Source organism: Durio zibethinus, chromosome 10, assembly GCF_047325235.1.
Source record: "Durio zibethinus cultivar Kanyao isolate XHJ-2024 chromosome 10, ASM4732523v1, whole genome shotgun sequence".
Classification (NCBI taxonomy): Eukaryota; Viridiplantae; Streptophyta; class Magnoliopsida; order Malvales; family Malvaceae; genus Durio; species Durio zibethinus.
In genome coordinates, this window is record NC_143171.1 from 11198679 (window position 1) to 11216971 (window position 18293).

Consider the following 18293-nt stretch of genomic DNA (forward strand, 5'->3'; position numbering starts at 1 on the left):
ATGAATCACGTGATTTTGCATGGCCTGGCACCTGTACCTTGTACTGCCTCTATCTCTTATCCATATCTTTCCGCTATCAGATACATTTTCAAACGAAGGATCTGTTACCATAATTTCCTCCTGATTCTCGGAGACCCCAACGGTTACAGAACTTGCCATCCTTGCCCCATTGTTCACACCCGCTGAACCATTTCCCGGTTTACTTTCCCTCTTCGTTCTAGCTGGATTCCTTACCGAAAAAGATGATCTTTTTCCCCTAGTTGGTTTTCCTTTCAATGAGGATGCTCGCATCCTATCCCCATACTGCGTGTTTGTTTTGCCACCCTTATCAGTTTTGGGCTCCTTATCACATTCCGTGTCAAAATGGCCAATTTTACCACAAATGTAGAAAAAAATTTGGCATACGTTCGTACCCCAATCTGCCTAGGATGTCCTGTCCTTCTTTCCCCTTAATTAAAATTGCCCTTCATAATAGCTTCCGAATATCAATGGTGACCCAAAATCTCATAAATCTAGACCAACCCCTCCCTCTAGTCCTGCGTTTACTTCATGTAACTCACCTATTTTTTCTCCCAGACATATTGCTATTTCTTGAGTTCTCATCCCCAAAGGAAGTCCATGAATACGAATCTAGAAAGTGGCTTTTGTGGAAATTGTAGTCTGCAGGACATAGATTCGCCTTATAATCCTTCATTAATAACAGGTTCTTATCGAACGACCATGGGGCCCTGACCAGCACCCTGTTTTTATCCACTTCTTACTTGAACTTGAATAGAAAAATGTGATCCTCCTGAACCATGATCTCAACCTCCTTGGCAGTCTTCCAAGTAACTTTCAATGTGCTCATTATGGCTTCTTTGTTGAAGGATCTTGTCCTTAGAAGTTTTCCTATCATCCATCTATTTTCATTATCACTTGCCCCCTCTAGAATTTTTCTTCTGGCTAAACAAAGTCTTAACTTTTCTTCCATAAATGAGTGATGCTTCCATAGATCATCCAACTCATTCGCCATACAATGCTGCTTCTAATCGTTAGAACTATGAAAAAACCTGCCACAACTTTTCAAAACAATCGAAAATTAAACAGAAAACTAACTACCCAAAGGTTTTAAGGAGAACAAAAACCTTGGGAGGAACTTCAAGGAAAAACCAAGACTTCCCACTCCTCCCATGTCGTAATAATTACAATGTTCTAAATATATAAATTATGGTTGTTAATTTCATTTGGTACCGATTGAACCGGTCATACATTTTAATTATATCAAAATATAATATATCTAATGATAATTTTTGTATCAAATTTGGTATCAATTGTTTTAGTTGATTTTGACTTATTTTGAAGAATTTCGGTTAATTGGCTTATTTTGACCGGTACATGAAAATAAAATAATTTTATAATTTTAATTTGTCTTTTGTTATTTGATTATTTTTAATTTAATAAAAATAAAATTAATAGATAAAATAACTCTTAAAGGTTAAATTTTTTAAATTTTTTTATTATAACTTTTTTTTTTATATTTTATTTTTTCAAACAAAAATTTGTAAGCATTTCAATTTCTTTAAAGAAAGTAATTATACTCTCTTTCTAATGTTTAATAATCATGAAATTAAAGTTAATTTTTTTCATATCTTTAATTTTTATCTTAATTTTTGTATAAAATGACTTATTTAAATATCATATAATCAGATTGAGTAATTAAAAATATTATGAAAATTTTATGATATTATTTTTTATATTTTTAAACTGATTTAATTGATTTTTAAAAATATTGCATATTTGTTTTATAAATTATTAATAAAATTATAATATATAAGTTCATGTATATTTATAAATATATTTATCCTAAATCAAAAAATTTAAAATAATGTGTCGAAACTATTGATACCAGCATATATTATATTTTAAAAAATAAAAAGTTGTTTAGTACAATATTAATAATTTTGACATAAATAAATATAAATATAAAAATTAAATGTATAATTATATCAATAAATGTATAAATAAGTCAATAAATAATAAAATAAATGATCATAGATATATAACAAAATTATTAGACATAAAATGATTTTAATAATTTTTAATTTGTATTACTCCATTTCACTTCAATTAAACGTATTTATCACCATTTATTTTAATTTCACTATAAACCCTAAATATCAAAAACTAGGGGACCTAACGGCTTGGACCACGCAGGCTGAGTGGGGCGGAAAGAAATGGGTTGGAAAATGGAATGGGCAGGAAGGGAAAAGCACATGGGAGGAATACCGAGGAAGATGGTGTTCTTGGCGGTGGGGGCATTCGCCAAGGCGGCAGCCACTCTTCTCAACACCACCTCCGTTCATAATGCTCATACCCTCATTCGTCTTGTCCGCTCTCGACCCCCTGGCATACCACTTGTTACTGTTAGCAATCACATGTCTACGTGGGTACACCCTTAAATCCTTTTTCCTTTACTTGATTCTTCAATAATTACAAATGAATTATATGGGATTATACTTTCTCGATGTTAGCAATCAAATTATGATGCTTTGCAGCTTGGATGATCCACTTATTTGGGGATTCAAGGGTTTCCCATCCTTGGATGCCAAATTGGCTCGCTGGGTACTTGCTGCAGAAGACATTTGTTTTAAAAATCCTCTCCTCACTTATTTTTTTAGACTTGGTATGCCATTTCTCTTTCCCACATCTACTGCCACCTTCTACTTCTCTATCTCTCTAAGAAAAAAATATTTAATTTATCATATCAGTAGCTTTGAATTGACTTAACAATTATGCTTGGATCCACATATAACCATCCGTCTTATTTAATTTGAACATTTAGTGTTTAGGGTCGAAAGATACCTTAGCATTACCAGCATAAGCTAACAGCCTCTTTTGACTGAGAAAACTGACAAAATATTTTATAGTTAAAGTGGCACATTGAACAGTTATATAGTCCATATGCCATATTGAACATTTACCTTTTCTCGATGCACCATTTGTGTAATTACCTCATAAGTTAGTGAGGTAGCAACTCTAGTTGAAGTAGTTTATTGAACTTTAATCAAGCAAAGAGTTCATAGTGGGTGAAACCTAGTTTGGCTGGTTGGTTTTTACGGGCTTTGGTCAAAATATCTGGGTTTGATTGTTCTTTGATGGGTCTAATCTTACTCAAAGTATAACTAGTTCTAGACCCCGCTTAAACAGTTCAAAGTATTCTGCCCTTATTGATCAAGGTTTAACAATCATGCTTTTCACATATAAAAATTACTAGCATTAGGTTTTGTAAGAAATGCCTTTTGAATTGTGAATTTTCATCGTTAACTAGAGCTCTGCTTCTCGTATAACATTAATACTAACTAAAACCTTCTTTATCCCTATGAAGAAATCTTCTGTCAGCTTGATTTGTTTTGTAAAAGACCAAATAGTTTTAAAGTAAGGCTTTTTCTTTGAAATGGTAAATTGTGCAGGCAAATGCATACCTATTACAAGGGGTGCTGGAATTTATCAGGAACACATGAATGAAGCTCTTCAGTGCTTAAACAATGGAGCTTGGGTATTTATCTGTATTTATACTATTGGATATTTCGAACTTTTGTCCAGAGCTTTTTCATGAGATTGTTGGATTTTTCTGAGCCATAGTTACTACATTTTTCATAATGTCTTGTTGTCTCTGTTATCACGAACAAGTTGATCAGGTTAACATTGATGCCTAGTCAGTCATGGAGCCTATCTTTATAGTTTCTACTGTTCGGTTTGCTGCTGAGGACAGTGGTGTAGTCAGTTTCATTCGTGTTAATTTAATAATTCTTCTTCCACTACTTCACTCCCTCTGTCAAGCTCTACAATAGGGGACATAGTTTTGTCTTTCATTGCAGTAGCCTTTAGAATGTTGGTTTTGGTTTTTTGATGTGGTAGCTCTACTAACCAGTTGTCAAGGAAGTACCTTGCATTTTCTGGCAATCAATTTTGACCTGCCACCCATTTTTTTTTTCTTGTCTATCTCTTGGCGCAGGACATCCATTGGAGTTTTAACCAAAGGAGAAGTAGTTGAAATGTTATGAGTGCTAGTAAGCTGTTAGATTTTTGGTTATAATGCTGAGCTAGTATCAGGGTAGTAGGGCCTTTTGGATGATATAAAATATTATTTCTGATCTAAACATCTGAAAAATGAGCAGCCCTTGGTGATTGAATGTAGTATATTAGAAAGCTTAGATATTGTGGTTGAAGTTTTGGATTGCATTTGTGGTTGGAACTTGGATGATGTTGTGAAGTGTTGGATTTTTAGGAGGTGAGCTAAACTCCTTATTTGACTTCACTAGGTTATCCCTCATGAATTCAACCATGTCTAAGAATGGCGAACTCCTAAGAGATTGAGAATTGGTTGAGCTTTTGTAGTGTCATTAATGAATGCACTAAACTTTTTAATAGAATGGTTTAAAAGCTTTTAATTTAGTTTTGTGTTGCTGTAGTGAGATTTCTTTTCACAAATATGCATACTTCATGGCTTTAAGCTTCCTAATTTTGTCTTATCTTCAACTGGCAGCTACATACATTTCCTGAAGGTAAAGTATCCCAAGAAGATGCTCCTATAAGACGACTAAAATGGGGGACTGCTAGTCTAATTGTTCGTGCCCATGTGACTCCAATTGTTCTTCCTATGGTTCATTGTGGTTTTGAACAGGTTAGATATCTTTTATCATTTGCCCCTTCTCTTCATTTTCCAGATTGAGTTTCATCTGAGTGAATTTTGTTTTTGAAGCTCCTAGATTTAATTTTGTTCTGTAGACATTTCTTTCTTTCTCATAGACTCTTTTTACTCAAAAAATATTTCTTTTTCCTAATCTATTGAGGGACATTATTTGGATATTGATTGTGAACATTTGCATGAATGCACTGACTGTGATATCTGATCTACTGATGCCAGTTTGACTATAAAGCCTCTTAGGAAATTATTTTCCTTGTTTGGGTTTTATTTTGATGCAATACATAGCATGGATTGTAAGATTCATAGTAACAGTATTAGATGACTATTGTTGTCAGCGAAATGAAATTTTACTGCAAAATTACTCTGATTCCAACTTATCACATTCCCTTCAAGGATCAGCCTTCTCAAAATTTTGTAAGAAATTCTAATTAAAGGGTGTGATTGAAACTTAGGTGAGCAATGGATACCAATTTAAATAAACCATGTTTTTTCTCATTCACTTTCATGCCTACGCCTCATTTTACCTATTGATCCTGTGGTTAGTCATTGAGCCTGTGGCATGGGTTCTAGAATTGTTGGCTGAAAGTTACATACATGGATATACTTGACTACTGTTGACTTTTTTTGAGTAATCGCATTACTTAAGACAATAATTAACTTGTTCTGACAGTTGAAATCCTAGTGGTGATTAAGTATTATCAAATAATCCCTGTGCTACAGGCACACTGACTAAGCCAGTTCAGATGCCAAAGTCAGTAAAGTGGAGAAGCGTGGTTAGTGACTGTGCTAAAGTCATTTGACTTATACAATCCTGTTTAATTGTTGTATTCAATATTGGCTGCATGTCAGTAGAAAACGGTTGTTCATGGTGTCTTACATTTAGACCAATAAGCTGGAGAATTGTGGATGATGTCTTACATTTAGACCAATGAGGAGGAGAATTATGTATACTTATCATTTTCTTGTAGTGGCTCTGTCAAACTCACATTGCACGTTAAAATTAATGAAAATATAATGAGCATGTATTACTCAAATTCTATTTGATTTACTCTAATTGGCCTATTTGTTGATTTTGGTTAGTACCTTGCTGTCTCCAATTATATAATGAACAGGTGATGCCAGAGAAGTTTTATCTTGGCAGAAGGCCTCCTTTTCCATTATGCAATAAGAACATCAAAATTATCATTGGTGAACCTCTAGAATTTGATATTCCTAAAATGAGGCAGTTGGCAATTTCAATGTCTCGTGATCTATCATTTACTTCTAGAGGATGGCCTATTATTTCCCCTTATGGATTGGATGAAGCAGCGCAGAGATGCCTCTACTCAACTATTTCAGGGCAAATACAAACTGCTTTGGAGGGGTTGCGAAGTTTTGGTAAAAGTTTCTTAAAATAGGTTATTTAAACTAAACTTAATTGTTTTTTTTTTTTTTTTATAAATTGAATATTAAATTTAAATGGGGATGAAAAAACAAGCGGATAGAAATTATGTATTACTGTTTGTTACTCCTAATTCCGTGCATCTCTAACTTTTGTTTTTGGTTTTTTTGTTCATGATGGGGGGATCACTCCCAACCTTTTCATGTTTGTCATAAATGCCAAAAACTCTTTTATTTCGACTCAATCTTTTGTTGGTTTTTCATATTGCTCTTTTGTTATATTTGATAAAATATATATCAAGTGATGTAGCCATTCAAAGTGGCATTGAGATCGAGAAAAAGATTAATTTCTTATGAAATCATTAAATTTTAAAAAAATTATTTATTTGGATAACTTAAAAAAGACGTTGGTAGAAGCTTAGAAACTCTTCTATAGCTAAAAAATTTTTGCAGTTCTCACCAGGAAAAGTTTTAAATTTTATAACGTTTATATTTTTTTCGGGGTTAACAAAAGGGGCCGGTTTGTGGACATTGTTTTAAATTTAAAATTATTTTTTTCCTCTAAAGGGAAAATGAAGAGCCGGCAAGGAATGGCCGGCTAGTATTTTGCAATCCCATGAATTGTTCAGTTTTGTATGCACCCTTTTGATCTTTATGTGGCACGAGTGGAAGACGAAGGAAGCTTGTCTGTTTGTCATGATCGAGGAGGCTTCCTTCATTACTTGCACCTGTCCTGCTTTTGTCCTTCTCACCCACGCCATGTGCCAGCTGCCAAGCTCATGTCTACGCTACGTTCTCTTTGTCGTGTGCGTCCAGCCATCCGAGACTAAGAAGAGTAGAAATATCAAATTTATGCATAATGAGAAATTTGATTTTTTATTATAATAAAAATGTAAACGAAAATAAATATTATATTTAAATACGAGGATGGAAAAAAAATATTATGATTTTAAATTTTTATTGATTACAAAAATAAAAATGAGTAATATAATATTTATTTCATATTTGTATCATATATATTTATTTATATGTATTTAGTAAATAAAAATTTTTATTAAATAATATAAATTATTATTTTAAATGAATTAAAATTAACATATTTTATTAAAAAATATATTAATATATATTTATAAAAAATAATTTAAATATACAAAATTAAAAAATTAAAAAAGTAAATTTTAGTTTTTATTTTTTTAAAAGCTATAGGTGTGAGATATCCTTATATCCATTAAAGACTAATAGAAATGAAGATAAAAATAAATTTAAAATAATTATTAAATATAAATATAAAATTTGATATAATATAAAATTCTGATGATGACTTTGAAAATGTTATATTTTATCCATAGCGTAAACATCCCCAACGAATAGTATTCTTCAATTCTTTTAAAATCACTTTCTCAATAGCTTATACAAGTTATGCCTTCATTTTTTTTTTTAAATCGCAACATAAAATTATAAATAGTAAATATTGGAGTTGAAAATTTAAATTTATTAAATATTATTTTTTAAAAAATAATTATATAAATTTAACCTATTCTCTCAATTACCAATCATGTAGAACTTACCAAGAGATCCTTTTACATTATCAGTGTACCCTGAATTCAAGGAGTTGCCAAATTTGATATGGAGGTGATGATTAATGGTTGCCAACAACGAACACCTATTCCGCGAATTGGGAGAAAACGGTAGAAAGTTAGAAAGGTAGGATAAAGTAAATTAAGTAAAGCAAACAATTGGAAATGGACGACAGAGGTAAGGTTGCTTAAACGTTAAAATCCAAAAGTAGGACCCCCTTTAGCTCTCTATGTAAGGTGTAAAGTCCAAATCTATGCTAAAGTAGAATGTTGCTTTAAGGGCCCGTCGCTGGGCCTGCTCCTGCAACGCACCTTCCCGCCTTCGTGGCGGCACTCTTGGACTGACCTGCCAGAGTAATTCCGAAATTTTCAGATGATGAATATTTACGGAAAAGTATTTTAATTAAATATAATATTATAAATAATAAAATATAACAAGTATTTTAAAGTGTAATTTAAAAAAAAATTTTGTTTGCAGGTTGTTGTGAGATTAAAATTTTTTTATTTAAATAAAAATATTTATTTTTTCATATCTTAACATATACTAATAAACATAATTTGTTAATAATGACAATTTTGACAATAAAATTAAATTAAATTAAATTTATGAAATTAAATAAATTCAAAGTAATTATCCATAAATATAATTTATACCATAAACATATTTGTTATGTAAATAGATATACATTTCATTTTATTTAAATATTTATATTTTATTGTATACCTTGACATCTATTAGTATTTTTACTATATTTTTTATTACCAAAATATTTCAATGATATTAAATTAATTGTGAAATAAATTATATATAAAGATATGATAAAAGAAATATATCTTTGGACTTAAAAATAAAAAACGTGATAAAAAAATAGATTTAGGTCAGACTGATGGGTTTGAACAGACCAACAGTGCATTTTTAAAATCTTGTCCATATCAAATCAATTATAGCTTTGATATGCGCAAGATAAAAATTGATTTGTTTCCACACCCTTTCAAACTGGATGTCCGGGGATCTGAGGCCGATTGAAAGATAGGAAGCAAGCATTTAAGTAATTTAATTTATGCATTATATGGTCCATTTATAAGAGTCTCGTGACTCTCACCCTTGTCTTTTTTCTCTTCTAGGTTCTTCATTTTCCAGTCTGCCTTCTTTACTCTACGCCCAGCTCACCAGTAGATCTGTCGATCTGTTTTCTGCTCATTGGGTTGCAATGATATCGGCAGGTAACCCCGTTCTTTCCACTCCCCGTAATGCACCCATTTTATCAATTTTAGGATTCTGATTTTTGTAATCAATCAGCTTTTTTTTTTTTTTTTCAATCCCTTAATGAGATTGTGAGATCGATCCACGAGTTCACTGTCGGATTTCAGCTATATTAGGAGAGCTCAATGCCATTGGTGCAGTAGGAGTTTGCAGATTCCGCCTATTATCACCCCATTTATATGCAGTTCTTATGAGTGGATCTTCGCTTTTTCTTTTTTATTTTTTTACCCACTTTCCTGTTTTACAGTAGAATGTAGTTGATTTGGGTAAGTATTATTGTTGTCCTAGACTCTTGAGTAGTGTAATCTCTACTCAGAAATAAACTTTTTGCTGTAGTCCTTATATAATTGAGGAGCACAAAGGAAGGATTAGAGCATCCTTGGTTTCCATCGGGCAGATTCCCGTTAAATGACCATTGACACGCTGCCATCAATGGCCCAAAGTATGAGAAGAAGTAGGCCTTCTTTTAGCTCTAGTAATGAGCATGAAGAAGCTCAGTTACACAGCGCTGCTTCTGTTTCAAATGGGGACGATTATGACAGTGATGGCTCCAACTTTGCACCTCCGTAAGTGCCCCTCGGGTGTACCTCTTTAGTATTTTAATCCAAATTATATGTTACAATCAAGTCTTTTATGGGGATAGCTTTGTGACCTTTTTATCTTCCATATTTGTCACATCAAATTTATCTAATACTTCTACAATTGAACATATAAATGTACAAGGACGCCCCTAAATTTCCCTGAATGTTGTATTTATTTCTCTCTGCCCCAACTAAATTCCCTTCCTAGCAAAAAAAAAATATGAATAATTGGTCTTCCTTTGTTGTTAACTTTGGTTCTGTTGGAAATGCACACATACACATAATTCTTTGCTTGTTAGGAATATTTTCTACTTCTAAGTTCTAACAGTTTTCAGTCTGTTTCTCATTTATAGCGGTACACCAACTACATTATCCATGGCACTTCCAGCAGAACTTGCTGGTGCAATACCCTTGATTGATAGATTTCAGGTGGGCAACTGAATCTTCTGGCTATAAGCATATTGTGCAAAACAAAAGCCATTACTCAAAGGTGCTTTTGGTTATGCATTAAAAAATGTCCAGAATTCATGTCAAACTTGTAATTATTTCTGGATCAATGCTTCTTGAAATTCTGATTTACAATCAATTGTGTAGGTTGAGGGATTCTTAAGAATGATGCAGAAACAGATTAATTCTTCTGGAAAACGTAGTTTTTTCTCTAAAAAATCTGTTGGCTCTCAAGTTCGAGAAAAATTCACATTTGAGGATATGTTGTGTTTCCAAAAGGTAATAATATGCTTTTTGTCAACAGAATATTTCTGTTGACTGAACTCAGGAGCCTCTAAATTAGAAGCATTTACTATCTACAGGATCCGCTTCCAACATCACTACTTAAAATCAATAGTGACCTAGTGAGCCGAGCTACGAAAATGTTCCATATAATTTTGAAGTACATGGGAGTTGATTCATCTGAACGAGTAAGTCCAGTAAGCTTGGATGAACGGGTTGAGCTTGTTGCAAAACTGTATAAGCAAACTTTGAAGCGTGCAGAGCTTCGGGATGAATTATTTGCTCAGATTTCAAAACAAACAAGGAACAATCCTGATAGGTATGCTTATCCTCTTTAAGATATGCCTTCCTTTTGGTTTCTTGATGCCATTTATCTTCGTTGATTTGGATGTTACAGGCAATACTTGATCAAAGCATGGGAGTTGATGTATTTATGTGCATCCTCCATGCCTCCTAGCAAAGAGATTGGTGGCTATCTATCTGAGTATGTTCACAATGTAGCGCACAGTGCAAGCATTGATTCTGAGGTCCAAACGCTTGCATTAAATACATTAAATGCTTTGAAGCGTTCTGTCAAAGCTGGCCCCCGCAATACTATACCAGCACGTGAAGAAATTGAAGCTATTTTAACTAATCGAAAGCTAACAACTATCGTGTTTTTCTTGGATGAAACTTTTGAAGAAATAACATATGACATGGCAACAACTGTTGCTGATGCTGTAGAGGTACTATTATCAGTATCATCAGTATAGGTGTAATTTTATTATATGAAAATAATTAATCAAACTTTTCATTCAAATTTTATTTTGTATAAAGGCCAACTCTATGATGTTTAAAGGCCAAAGAGTTGGCTGTTATAATCCAAACACATTACTTAAAGTAGGACAAATTGATGCATTTTATTATTCAATATTTATTGAGATAGGAAGTGAAAAAGGACAAAAAAACCTTCTCCTATTTTCAGTGAATAAGGAATTTGTTATAATTGTTTTGCAAGTTAAAGACAAATTCATCGTTGTTCTCCTTGTACAGTCATGGAAGTGATGTCTTGTGTTGCATTTGTGCTAGCAGATTGAAAAACTGAATCTGTTTGGTGAAGGTTAGTTGTATGAATAATAAACTTCATGGTTGGATGGGTGGTCACTTACTAAATCTTGCTTCCTGTGCATTTTTGCTACTTAGAATTTAGACTAGACTCACTGATTTACCACTTAACCAATTTTTTCCTATATGCCATTTAAGTTCCTGCATGATATGATCATCTCTGGTAGGCTGCATTCTTCAATCCATGAAGCTTACATTGTGTGTTTTACTCCTTGGAATGCTATTTAAGAAAGTTTCTTGACCTCGGATGTCATTGATGGGTATATTTTTCCCTCAATTTCAGCAAACAGTTTTTTTACTGTTACTGACTTTTTTTTTTGGCATCAGGAGCTTGCAAGTATAATTAAATTGTCAGCTTATTCTAGCTTCAGCTTGTTTGAATGTCGTAAAGTTGTTACTGGTTCCAAGTCTCCTGACCCAGTGAATGGTATGTATTTTACTTCTTGATTGTTTCCTACATAATGAATTAAAGATTTGCTGACACTATTGTCTAATTGTCACTTATTGCCGCATAGAGGAATACATTGGGTTAGATGATAATAAATATATTGGTGACATGCTGGCGGAATTCAAGGCAGCTAAGGATCGAAGTAAAGGAGAAATATTACATTGTAAGCTCATATTCAAAAAGAAGCTATTTCGGGAGTCAGATGAAGCTGTAACAGATCCAATGTTCGTACAGCTTTCCTATTTTCAAGTACGTAATCTGGTTTGAATTTGTCTTCAACAGTTTGAACATAATTGCTGTATTTTTAAACTTTAGACGCTTAATGCAGTTACAACATGATTATATTTTGGGCAATTATCCTGTTGGAAGAGATGATGCTGCGCAATTGTCTGCATTGCAGATCTTGGTTGAGATTGGATTTGTTGGTAGCCCTGAATCGTGCACGTAAGTTTTGTTATGCAGACTTCTTTTTGTTTAGCCATTTGAGCTTCCAATACATGTAATGATATTGTTTTCTTTCCTACGTTTTTGGTTCCATAAGCATTAGGGAATTGTTTTTTATTTAGGGGATTTAAGTTATGCGAAATTTTGCTGAATAATGTAAATATCATTTTAGTGACTGGAATACTCTCCTAGAAAGATTCCTTCCTAGACAAATTGCAATTACTCGAGCAAGGCGAGAGTGGGAGCTGGATATTCTTTCTCGTTACCATTCAATGGTCAGAACCTCAATTATTAAATTCCTTATTCATGACTGATTTAATTTTCCAAATCCATTTTGATTTGGTAAAGTTTTTTTTTTTTTTTTTTCTGATTATAATTGTTCTGGCAATCATCAAGGAACATTTGACAAAAGATGATGCAAGACAACAATTTCTACGGATATTGAGGACACTTCCTTATGGGAGTTCAATTTTCTTCAGTGTACGCAAAATTGATGATCCAATTGGACTTCTTCCTGGACGGATAATTTTGGGCATCAACAAGCGTGGGGTCAGTTTTAACATTTTTTTTGTTGTCAGAATTTCAAAACTGTGTGGGGTCAAGGTTTCTGTTGTTACTTTTCACTTTTCAATTGGTAAACATTAATTTAAGTGGTCATTTATGTAGGTTCACTTTTTCCGTCCTGTTCCAAAGGAGTATTTACATTCAGCTGAATTAAGAGACATAATGCAGTTTGGCAGCAGCAATACTGCTGTCTTTTTCAAGATGCGAGTTGCCGGTGTTCTTCACATTTTTCAGTTTGAAACTAAACAGGTTTATACATCTCTCTTTCTATCTTCCTGCCCATATCTGTTTTTAGAAAAATGCAATTCATATTCCAGCTTATAGACCAAGAGTATGTGGTGCAAGTCTTCAAGAGGAACTTTAATTGTTAAATCTTGAGACGTTAAACTTGGAGATCTTAGGTTCAAACTTAAGGGGTTGGGTGATGAGATTGAAGATGAGTATCTCTCATTTTGTAGCTCAGGACCCTATAAAAAAGTGGAGAATGAAGTGCTGAAACTCATTAGTCTTTTATTTTTTACTTACATCATTGTGGAACTTTAACATCTCTCTACCATCTTGTATTTTTTCTTCAATTGAATCATTCCATTTTATGCAGGGGGAAGAAATTTGTGTAGCTCTTCAAACGCATATAAATGATGTCATGTTACGTCGTTACTCAAAAGCTCGGTCTGTTGCTAATGGCTCTGTAAATGGAGATGTCTCTACCAATTTTAAGCCTCCTAGTCTAGAAGTGTATGAGAAACGCGTGCAGGATTTATCAAAAGCTGTTGAAGAATCTCAAAAACACAACAATCAAGTAAGCTTAAAAGGAGATTTAGTGATTGACGTCTAATCCAGATTTCCCTTTTCACTTCCCGAAGTGCTTATTACATCTGTCTTTGTCTTGGAAACTTCATTTGAAATTAATGGGTTATGTACTTGAATCTAGTTGTTGGGAGAATTGCATGAGAAGCAGAAGCAAGAGTCAAAAACTCAAGAAGAATTGGAGTGTCTTAAAAATGCCTTGAGGAAAGAAAAGGAAGACTTAATGGAGGTTATGTTTGACCGTGATAGAATTAGATCATTATGTGAAGAAAAGGATACTGCACTTCAGGTAAGTATATTTAATCTTTTAAAGTTGGTATTTATATACATTTCCCTTGTACTTTTCCTGCTTTTACATTTGAATATTGTAGGCTGCTCTATTAGAGAAGAAGGCGATGGAAGTTAGGTTGGTGAAGTTAAGTAATCTAGCTTTAGAGAACAATGGCAAAGGGGACATGGCTGGAACAGTAAATGAGGTAGGACTTTGTAAAGAGAAGTACGATGGTAGTAAATAACTCTCTTTCTCATCCCTCAATTTTATATATGATAATAATATAGTTGTTTACTTGGTTTGTAATTGATGAACCCTTTGCACTATGGTTTGTTGTACAGTCATTACAGAAGCTCCAAGATGAGTTGAAGCTTTATACTGAGGAGTTGCATATGGCTGAGGAAAAGACAAAAAGATTAATGAATGAGAAGGTCATTTTAGAACAGAGGATTGCTGCACTAGAAACTAAGAAAGATGAAGAGGTAGTGTTGCAAGATTGGAATTATATTTGTGCAAGTTGATTTTACATGTTAATGTGATTGATGAATTGACTATTGAGTGGTACTGAAAATATAGGTGAAAATTCTGAAGCAGAGTTTTGAACAAGAATGCAAAGCTTTAAAGTTTCAAGTGTCTGAACTTGAAAAGAAGGTGGAAGATGTTACGAAAGAGTTGGCTGTTACAGAGTCAACCCTTGCAATTAGGAATGCAGATTTATCTGCACTGCAGAATAATTTAAAGGAATTAGAGGAATTGAGGGAAATGAAAGAGGTAGTTTTCTTTTTTATCTTAAAGTATGTCCTCTATGAATGGGAGTTTGATATAAGTTCGCAATAATCCTAGAATGAAATTTAATGTTTGTATCCTTATTGCACAAAATTCATTAGCTGAATCCATTTTTACGTATTATGTTTTGTTGTGCTTTCAGGATATTGATAGAAAGAATGAGCAAACTGCTGCTATCTTGAAGATGCAAGGGGCTCAACTTGCTGAGTTAGAAGCGCTTTACAAGGAAGAACAAGTTTTAAGAAAGCGCTATTTTAATACTATAGAAGGTTGGAATGAACTAGACAAAATTTTCAATTTATTTTTGGAAATTTGGAAATATCATGTTGAAGCTGTTTTAGTATATTGTACATGTCATAATATTTCACATAGCTTGACTTTTTTTTTTTTTTTTTTTATCTTTTAAATTACTAAACCTTTGTTTAAACTTCAGACATGAAAGGCAAGATTAGAGTTTTTTGTCGTGTGAGACCTTTAAATGAGAAAGAGATGGTTCAAAAGGAAAGAAAAGTTCTCATGGGCTTGGATGAATTCACTGTTGAACATCCATGGAAGGATGATAAAGCAAAACAACACATGTATGATTGTGTCTTTGATGAGAATGCCACCCAAGAAGATGTTTTTGGGGATACGAGGGTAAGCTACTGACTGGTTTATTTTAAATTTACTTTGTATATGACATTTGAATTTTGTAGTTTTTTTTTCAAGTTACTGTATGCCCTTAACCTTTTCCCTTTTATGGATTTTATGATGCAGTACTTGGTGCAATCAGCTGTAGATGGGTACAACGTTTGCATATTTGCTTATGGTCAAACTGGCTCCGGAAAGACATTTACTATATATGGATCAGATAGCAATCCTGGATTGACACCTCGAGCTATTGCGGAACTTTTCAAAATTTTGAGGCGAGATAGCAACAAATTCTCATTTTCATTGAAGGTAATTTATTTTGAGGATTGTATTTTCCTAACAATTTTCTTTTTTTCCAAATATTTTGGGCATTAAATATGTAATTCATATGCCTTTTTACTTGCTTTTATGATGTTGAATGACTATATCTGAATCATGACATTATATTTAATTGAGATAGTTAAAAACTGTCAGGTTGCTCTCATAATTCTTTTCAAGGCAAGATCTTTTCCATTTGCCCTAAATAGACAATGATCCTGCTAACAAGTTTTGAAAATAAAATTTTGTATCCCATCTCCTAACTATTAACATTCATCATGATATGACAGGCATATATGGTGGAGCTATACCAGGATACGCTTGTAGACTTGTTATTACCAAAGAATGCTAAGCGTCCAAAACTTGATATAAAGAAAGATTCAAAGGTACGATTGCTTAAAGTGGATAGATTGTGGGCTGTAACTTTAGTGGTATTGCTTATTGAAGGATTTATATATCTTATGCAATTGTTTTGGCATATAATATTCTATGGTTTTTTTGTCTCTAGTTTAATTTAGTTTAGTTGTGTGGTAAATATGATGTTTGTTTGTGTATTTTTCATTTACTTTTAATTTGTGATTTTCAGGGCATGGTGGCTGTAGAAAATGCTACAGTTATGTCTATTTCAACTTTTGAGGAGTTAAAAACCGTTATTCAAAGAGGATCAGAACGAAGACACATATCTGGGACACTGATGAATGAAGAAAGTTCAAGATCTCATCTAATACTTTCAATTGTCATTGAGAGTACCAATCTTCAAACACAGTCTGTTGCAAGGGGAAAGGTATAATCATTTTTAAGTATATAATGAGTTTGTACATATTTGAATCATATGAAATATTGAGTACCTTGTGCAGTTGTTCAAGTTTTTAGAAATTAAAATCTATAACAACTCTTTTTTTTTTTTTCAAAATAAAGAAAAAAAGGACAGAAAAGAAGAAAACCTTGCACTTGCATGATTGTAGATATAGGACAATCTAATGATCTCAATGTGCAGCTAAGTTTTGTGGACCTTGCTGGTTCTGAGAGGGTGAAGAAGTCTGGTTCTGTTGGTGACAAACTTAAAGAAGCACAGAGTATCAACAAGTCACTTTCAGCACTTGGGGATGTCATTAGTGCTTTATCTTCTGGCAGCCAACATATTCCTTACAGGAATCACAAGCTAACAATGTTAATGAGCGATTCACTTGGTGGTAATGCCAAAACACTCATGTTCGTTAACGTGTCTCCAGCCGAATCAAATTTGGATGAGACATACAACTCTCTAACGTATGCTTTCTATAAAACTTGTCTATATTAAAGTCTTCTGTTTTCAAGTGTTTTTATGATATTAAAGTAACTAACGTACAATTGCATGAGTCAAACTTAGAGACAGTATGCAGTAGTTTTGGATAGAATTGTTGTTATTGCTGTTTGAGATAAAATACACTATCGACGTATTGTGGAAATGTATGCTTTTCTTCCTAGATGCTCAGAATGAATTTTGCAAACACATTTCTGGCCAACATACATATATACCTTTTTCTTATGCTTGGAGGGTCAAATTTTAATTTGCATGTATATGGGTAGTAGATAATGTAAGGATTTGTGCCAGCTATTCCAATTCTTTGGTAAATCACCTGTAGTTGTTAATATTTGTGTTTCTATGTCTATAATACAATGTTTGTAACCTTTTCTTGCTACTTTAGATATGCATCAAGAGTTAGGTCCATTGTGAATGATCCAAGCAAAAACATTTGCTCAAAAGAGGTGGCTGGACTGAAAAAATTGGTTGCATATTGGAAGGAACAAGCTGGCAGGAGGGGTGATGACGAGGATTATGAAGATATTCAAGAAGAGCAGACAACAAAAGACAGGGCTGATGGTCGTCACTCGACGTAGAATCCATACCATGTGAATTGACAAGGAACTAGGCTCAGTGGATCTTGGAAATTGTTCGACGAGCCTTGAAACTTTTTAGCAACATCAACTCACTAGGCGTGCCCCATGTAGATGGATTAAAAGGTTTTTATTGATAGCATTTGAACTATGTATTTAGGTACAATTTAGATCGACATCGGTAAGGTTTAAAAGTGTACCATGTATATTTTCTATCTACTAACTAAATGAACACGTACATGAACTATATATATTGCTGGGCAAGAAAATGAAGGTCCTTTCACTTTCAAGATTTACTTCATTTCACGAATAATGTCTTAATAAGGTTGTCTTTGAATTTTTTTTTTTTTTTTTTTGTTTAATCGGGATACTCTATACTATGCTGATAGCATTTGAACTATGGTCCTTTGCTTTTAGTTGCATTGTTATAAAACAATGTTCATTGTATGAGGCCTCTATAATGTTTTTTTTTTTGTTATCTTTCTGCATTCATATAGTTAAAAGGCTATCAGCGGTCTCTTTAGTGTGAAGGGATGTGCGAAATGTAGTTTCCTTTTCTTTTCTTTGTCAATAAAGGACCTCTGAAAAATTATCCACTGATCCCATTGATCAGCAATGGCTAAAAGAGGGCATTCCAGAGTTTTTTTTTTTTTTAATCTGAGTTTTGAGAAAATGCCATGATGTTCCTGTTCAAGTGAAGGTACAAATGTGAAGGCAGGGTGTTTAATTCAGTAATTGTTATCTTATGGTCCTTACAAACAAAAAATGCAGCAGCATACCAAGGAAAAGAAATAACAACAGCTTTAAAGCTGTTCAAGAAATTGT

At 33.2% G+C, this 18293-nt stretch overlaps 2 protein-coding genes and 1 long non-coding RNA gene across 9 annotated transcripts; 2 read left to right on the forward strand and 1 right to left on the reverse strand.

The window, feature by feature from the left end:
• The first annotated feature begins 2049 nt into the window (after positions 1-2049).
• Positions 2050-6201, forward strand: LOC111292822 (Phospholipid/glycerol acyltransferase family protein). Of its 3 annotated transcripts, none has more exons than XM_022885414.2 (5): positions 2050-2426; positions 2535-2662; positions 3450-3535; positions 4526-4663; positions 5800-6201. In XM_022885414.2, the coding sequence occupies exons 1-5, from the start codon at positions 2062-2064 to the stop codon at positions 6082-6084; spliced, it is 1002 nt and encodes a 333-aa protein (XP_022741149.2). In that variant the 5' UTR covers positions 2050-2061; the 3' UTR covers positions 6085-6201. The 3 variants fall into 3 exon arrangements, with proteins under 3 accessions (XP_022741149.2, XP_089622930.1, XP_022741148.2); XM_022885413.2 differs by having other exon boundaries at positions 2111-2422; XM_089766804.1 differs by lacking the exon at positions 3450-3535 and having other exon boundaries at positions 2050-2422.
• Positions 6202-6218: 17 nt separating this feature from the next.
• Positions 6219-7904, reverse strand: LOC149516421 (uncharacterized). The gene is made up of 2 exons (XR_016345770.1): positions 7636-7904; positions 6219-6893 (listed from the first exon to the last, which is right to left on the reverse strand). It is a non-coding gene; the product is annotated as an uncharacterized LOC149516421 (long non-coding RNA).
• Positions 7905-8501: 597 nt separating this feature from the next.
• On the forward strand, positions 8502-17769 carry ZWI (kinesin-like calmodulin-binding protein (ZWICHEL)). Of its 5 annotated transcripts, none has more exons than XM_022883837.2 (25): positions 8502-8693; positions 8770-8868; positions 9245-9474; positions 9843-9918; positions 10084-10215; positions 10299-10537; positions 10616-10943; positions 11650-11749; positions 11838-12019; positions 12099-12214; positions 12387-12489; positions 12611-12763; positions 12881-13027; positions 13377-13577; positions 13710-13874; positions 13957-14061; positions 14198-14338; positions 14433-14627; positions 14785-14911; positions 15076-15278; positions 15399-15581; positions 15881-15976; positions 16177-16374; positions 16588-16859; positions 17279-17769. In XM_022883837.2, the coding sequence occupies exons 3-25, from the start codon at positions 9317-9319 to the stop codon at positions 17469-17471; spliced, it is 3813 nt and encodes a 1270-aa protein (XP_022739572.2). In that variant the 5' UTR covers positions 8502-8693; positions 8770-8868; positions 9245-9316; the 3' UTR covers positions 17472-17769. The 5 variants fall into 5 exon arrangements, with proteins under 5 accessions (XP_022739572.2, XP_089622933.1, XP_022739573.2 ...); XM_089766807.1 differs by having other exon boundaries at positions 8544-8693; positions 9843-9979; XM_022883838.2 differs by lacking the exon at positions 8502-8693 and having other exon boundaries at positions 8752-8868; positions 8977-9474.
• The last annotated feature ends 524 nt before the right edge of the window (positions 17770-18293 follow it).

What these genes read in the sequence shown, in the direction of transcription:
- LOC111292822 (XM_022885414.2), top strand. Translation starts at nt 2,062, where the DNA reads ATGATTTTAATAATTTTTAATTTGTATTACTCCATTTCACTTCAATTA. An exon ending in GCAATCACATGTCTACGTGG is followed by an intron (nt 2,427 to 2,534) that starts GTACACCCTTAA and finishes GATGCTTTGCAG; the next exon opens with CTTGGATGATCCACTTATTT. An exon ending in GCTTAAACAATGGAGCTTGG is followed by an intron (nt 3,536 to 4,525) that starts GTATTTATCTGT and finishes TTCAACTGGCAG; the next exon opens with CTACATACATTTCCTGAAGG.
- ZWI (XM_022883837.2), top strand. Translation starts at nt 9,317, where the DNA reads ATGACCATTGACACGCTGCCATCAATGGCCCAAAGTATGAGAAGAAGT. An exon ending in GTCTCCTGACCCAGTGAATG is followed by an intron (nt 11,750 to 11,837) that starts GTATGTATTTTA and finishes ATTGCCGCATAG; the next exon opens with AGGAATACATTGGGTTAGAT. An exon ending in TTTCTCGTTACCATTCAATG is followed by an intron (nt 12,490 to 12,610) that starts GTCAGAACCTCA and finishes GCAATCATCAAG; the next exon opens with GAACATTTGACAAAAGATGA.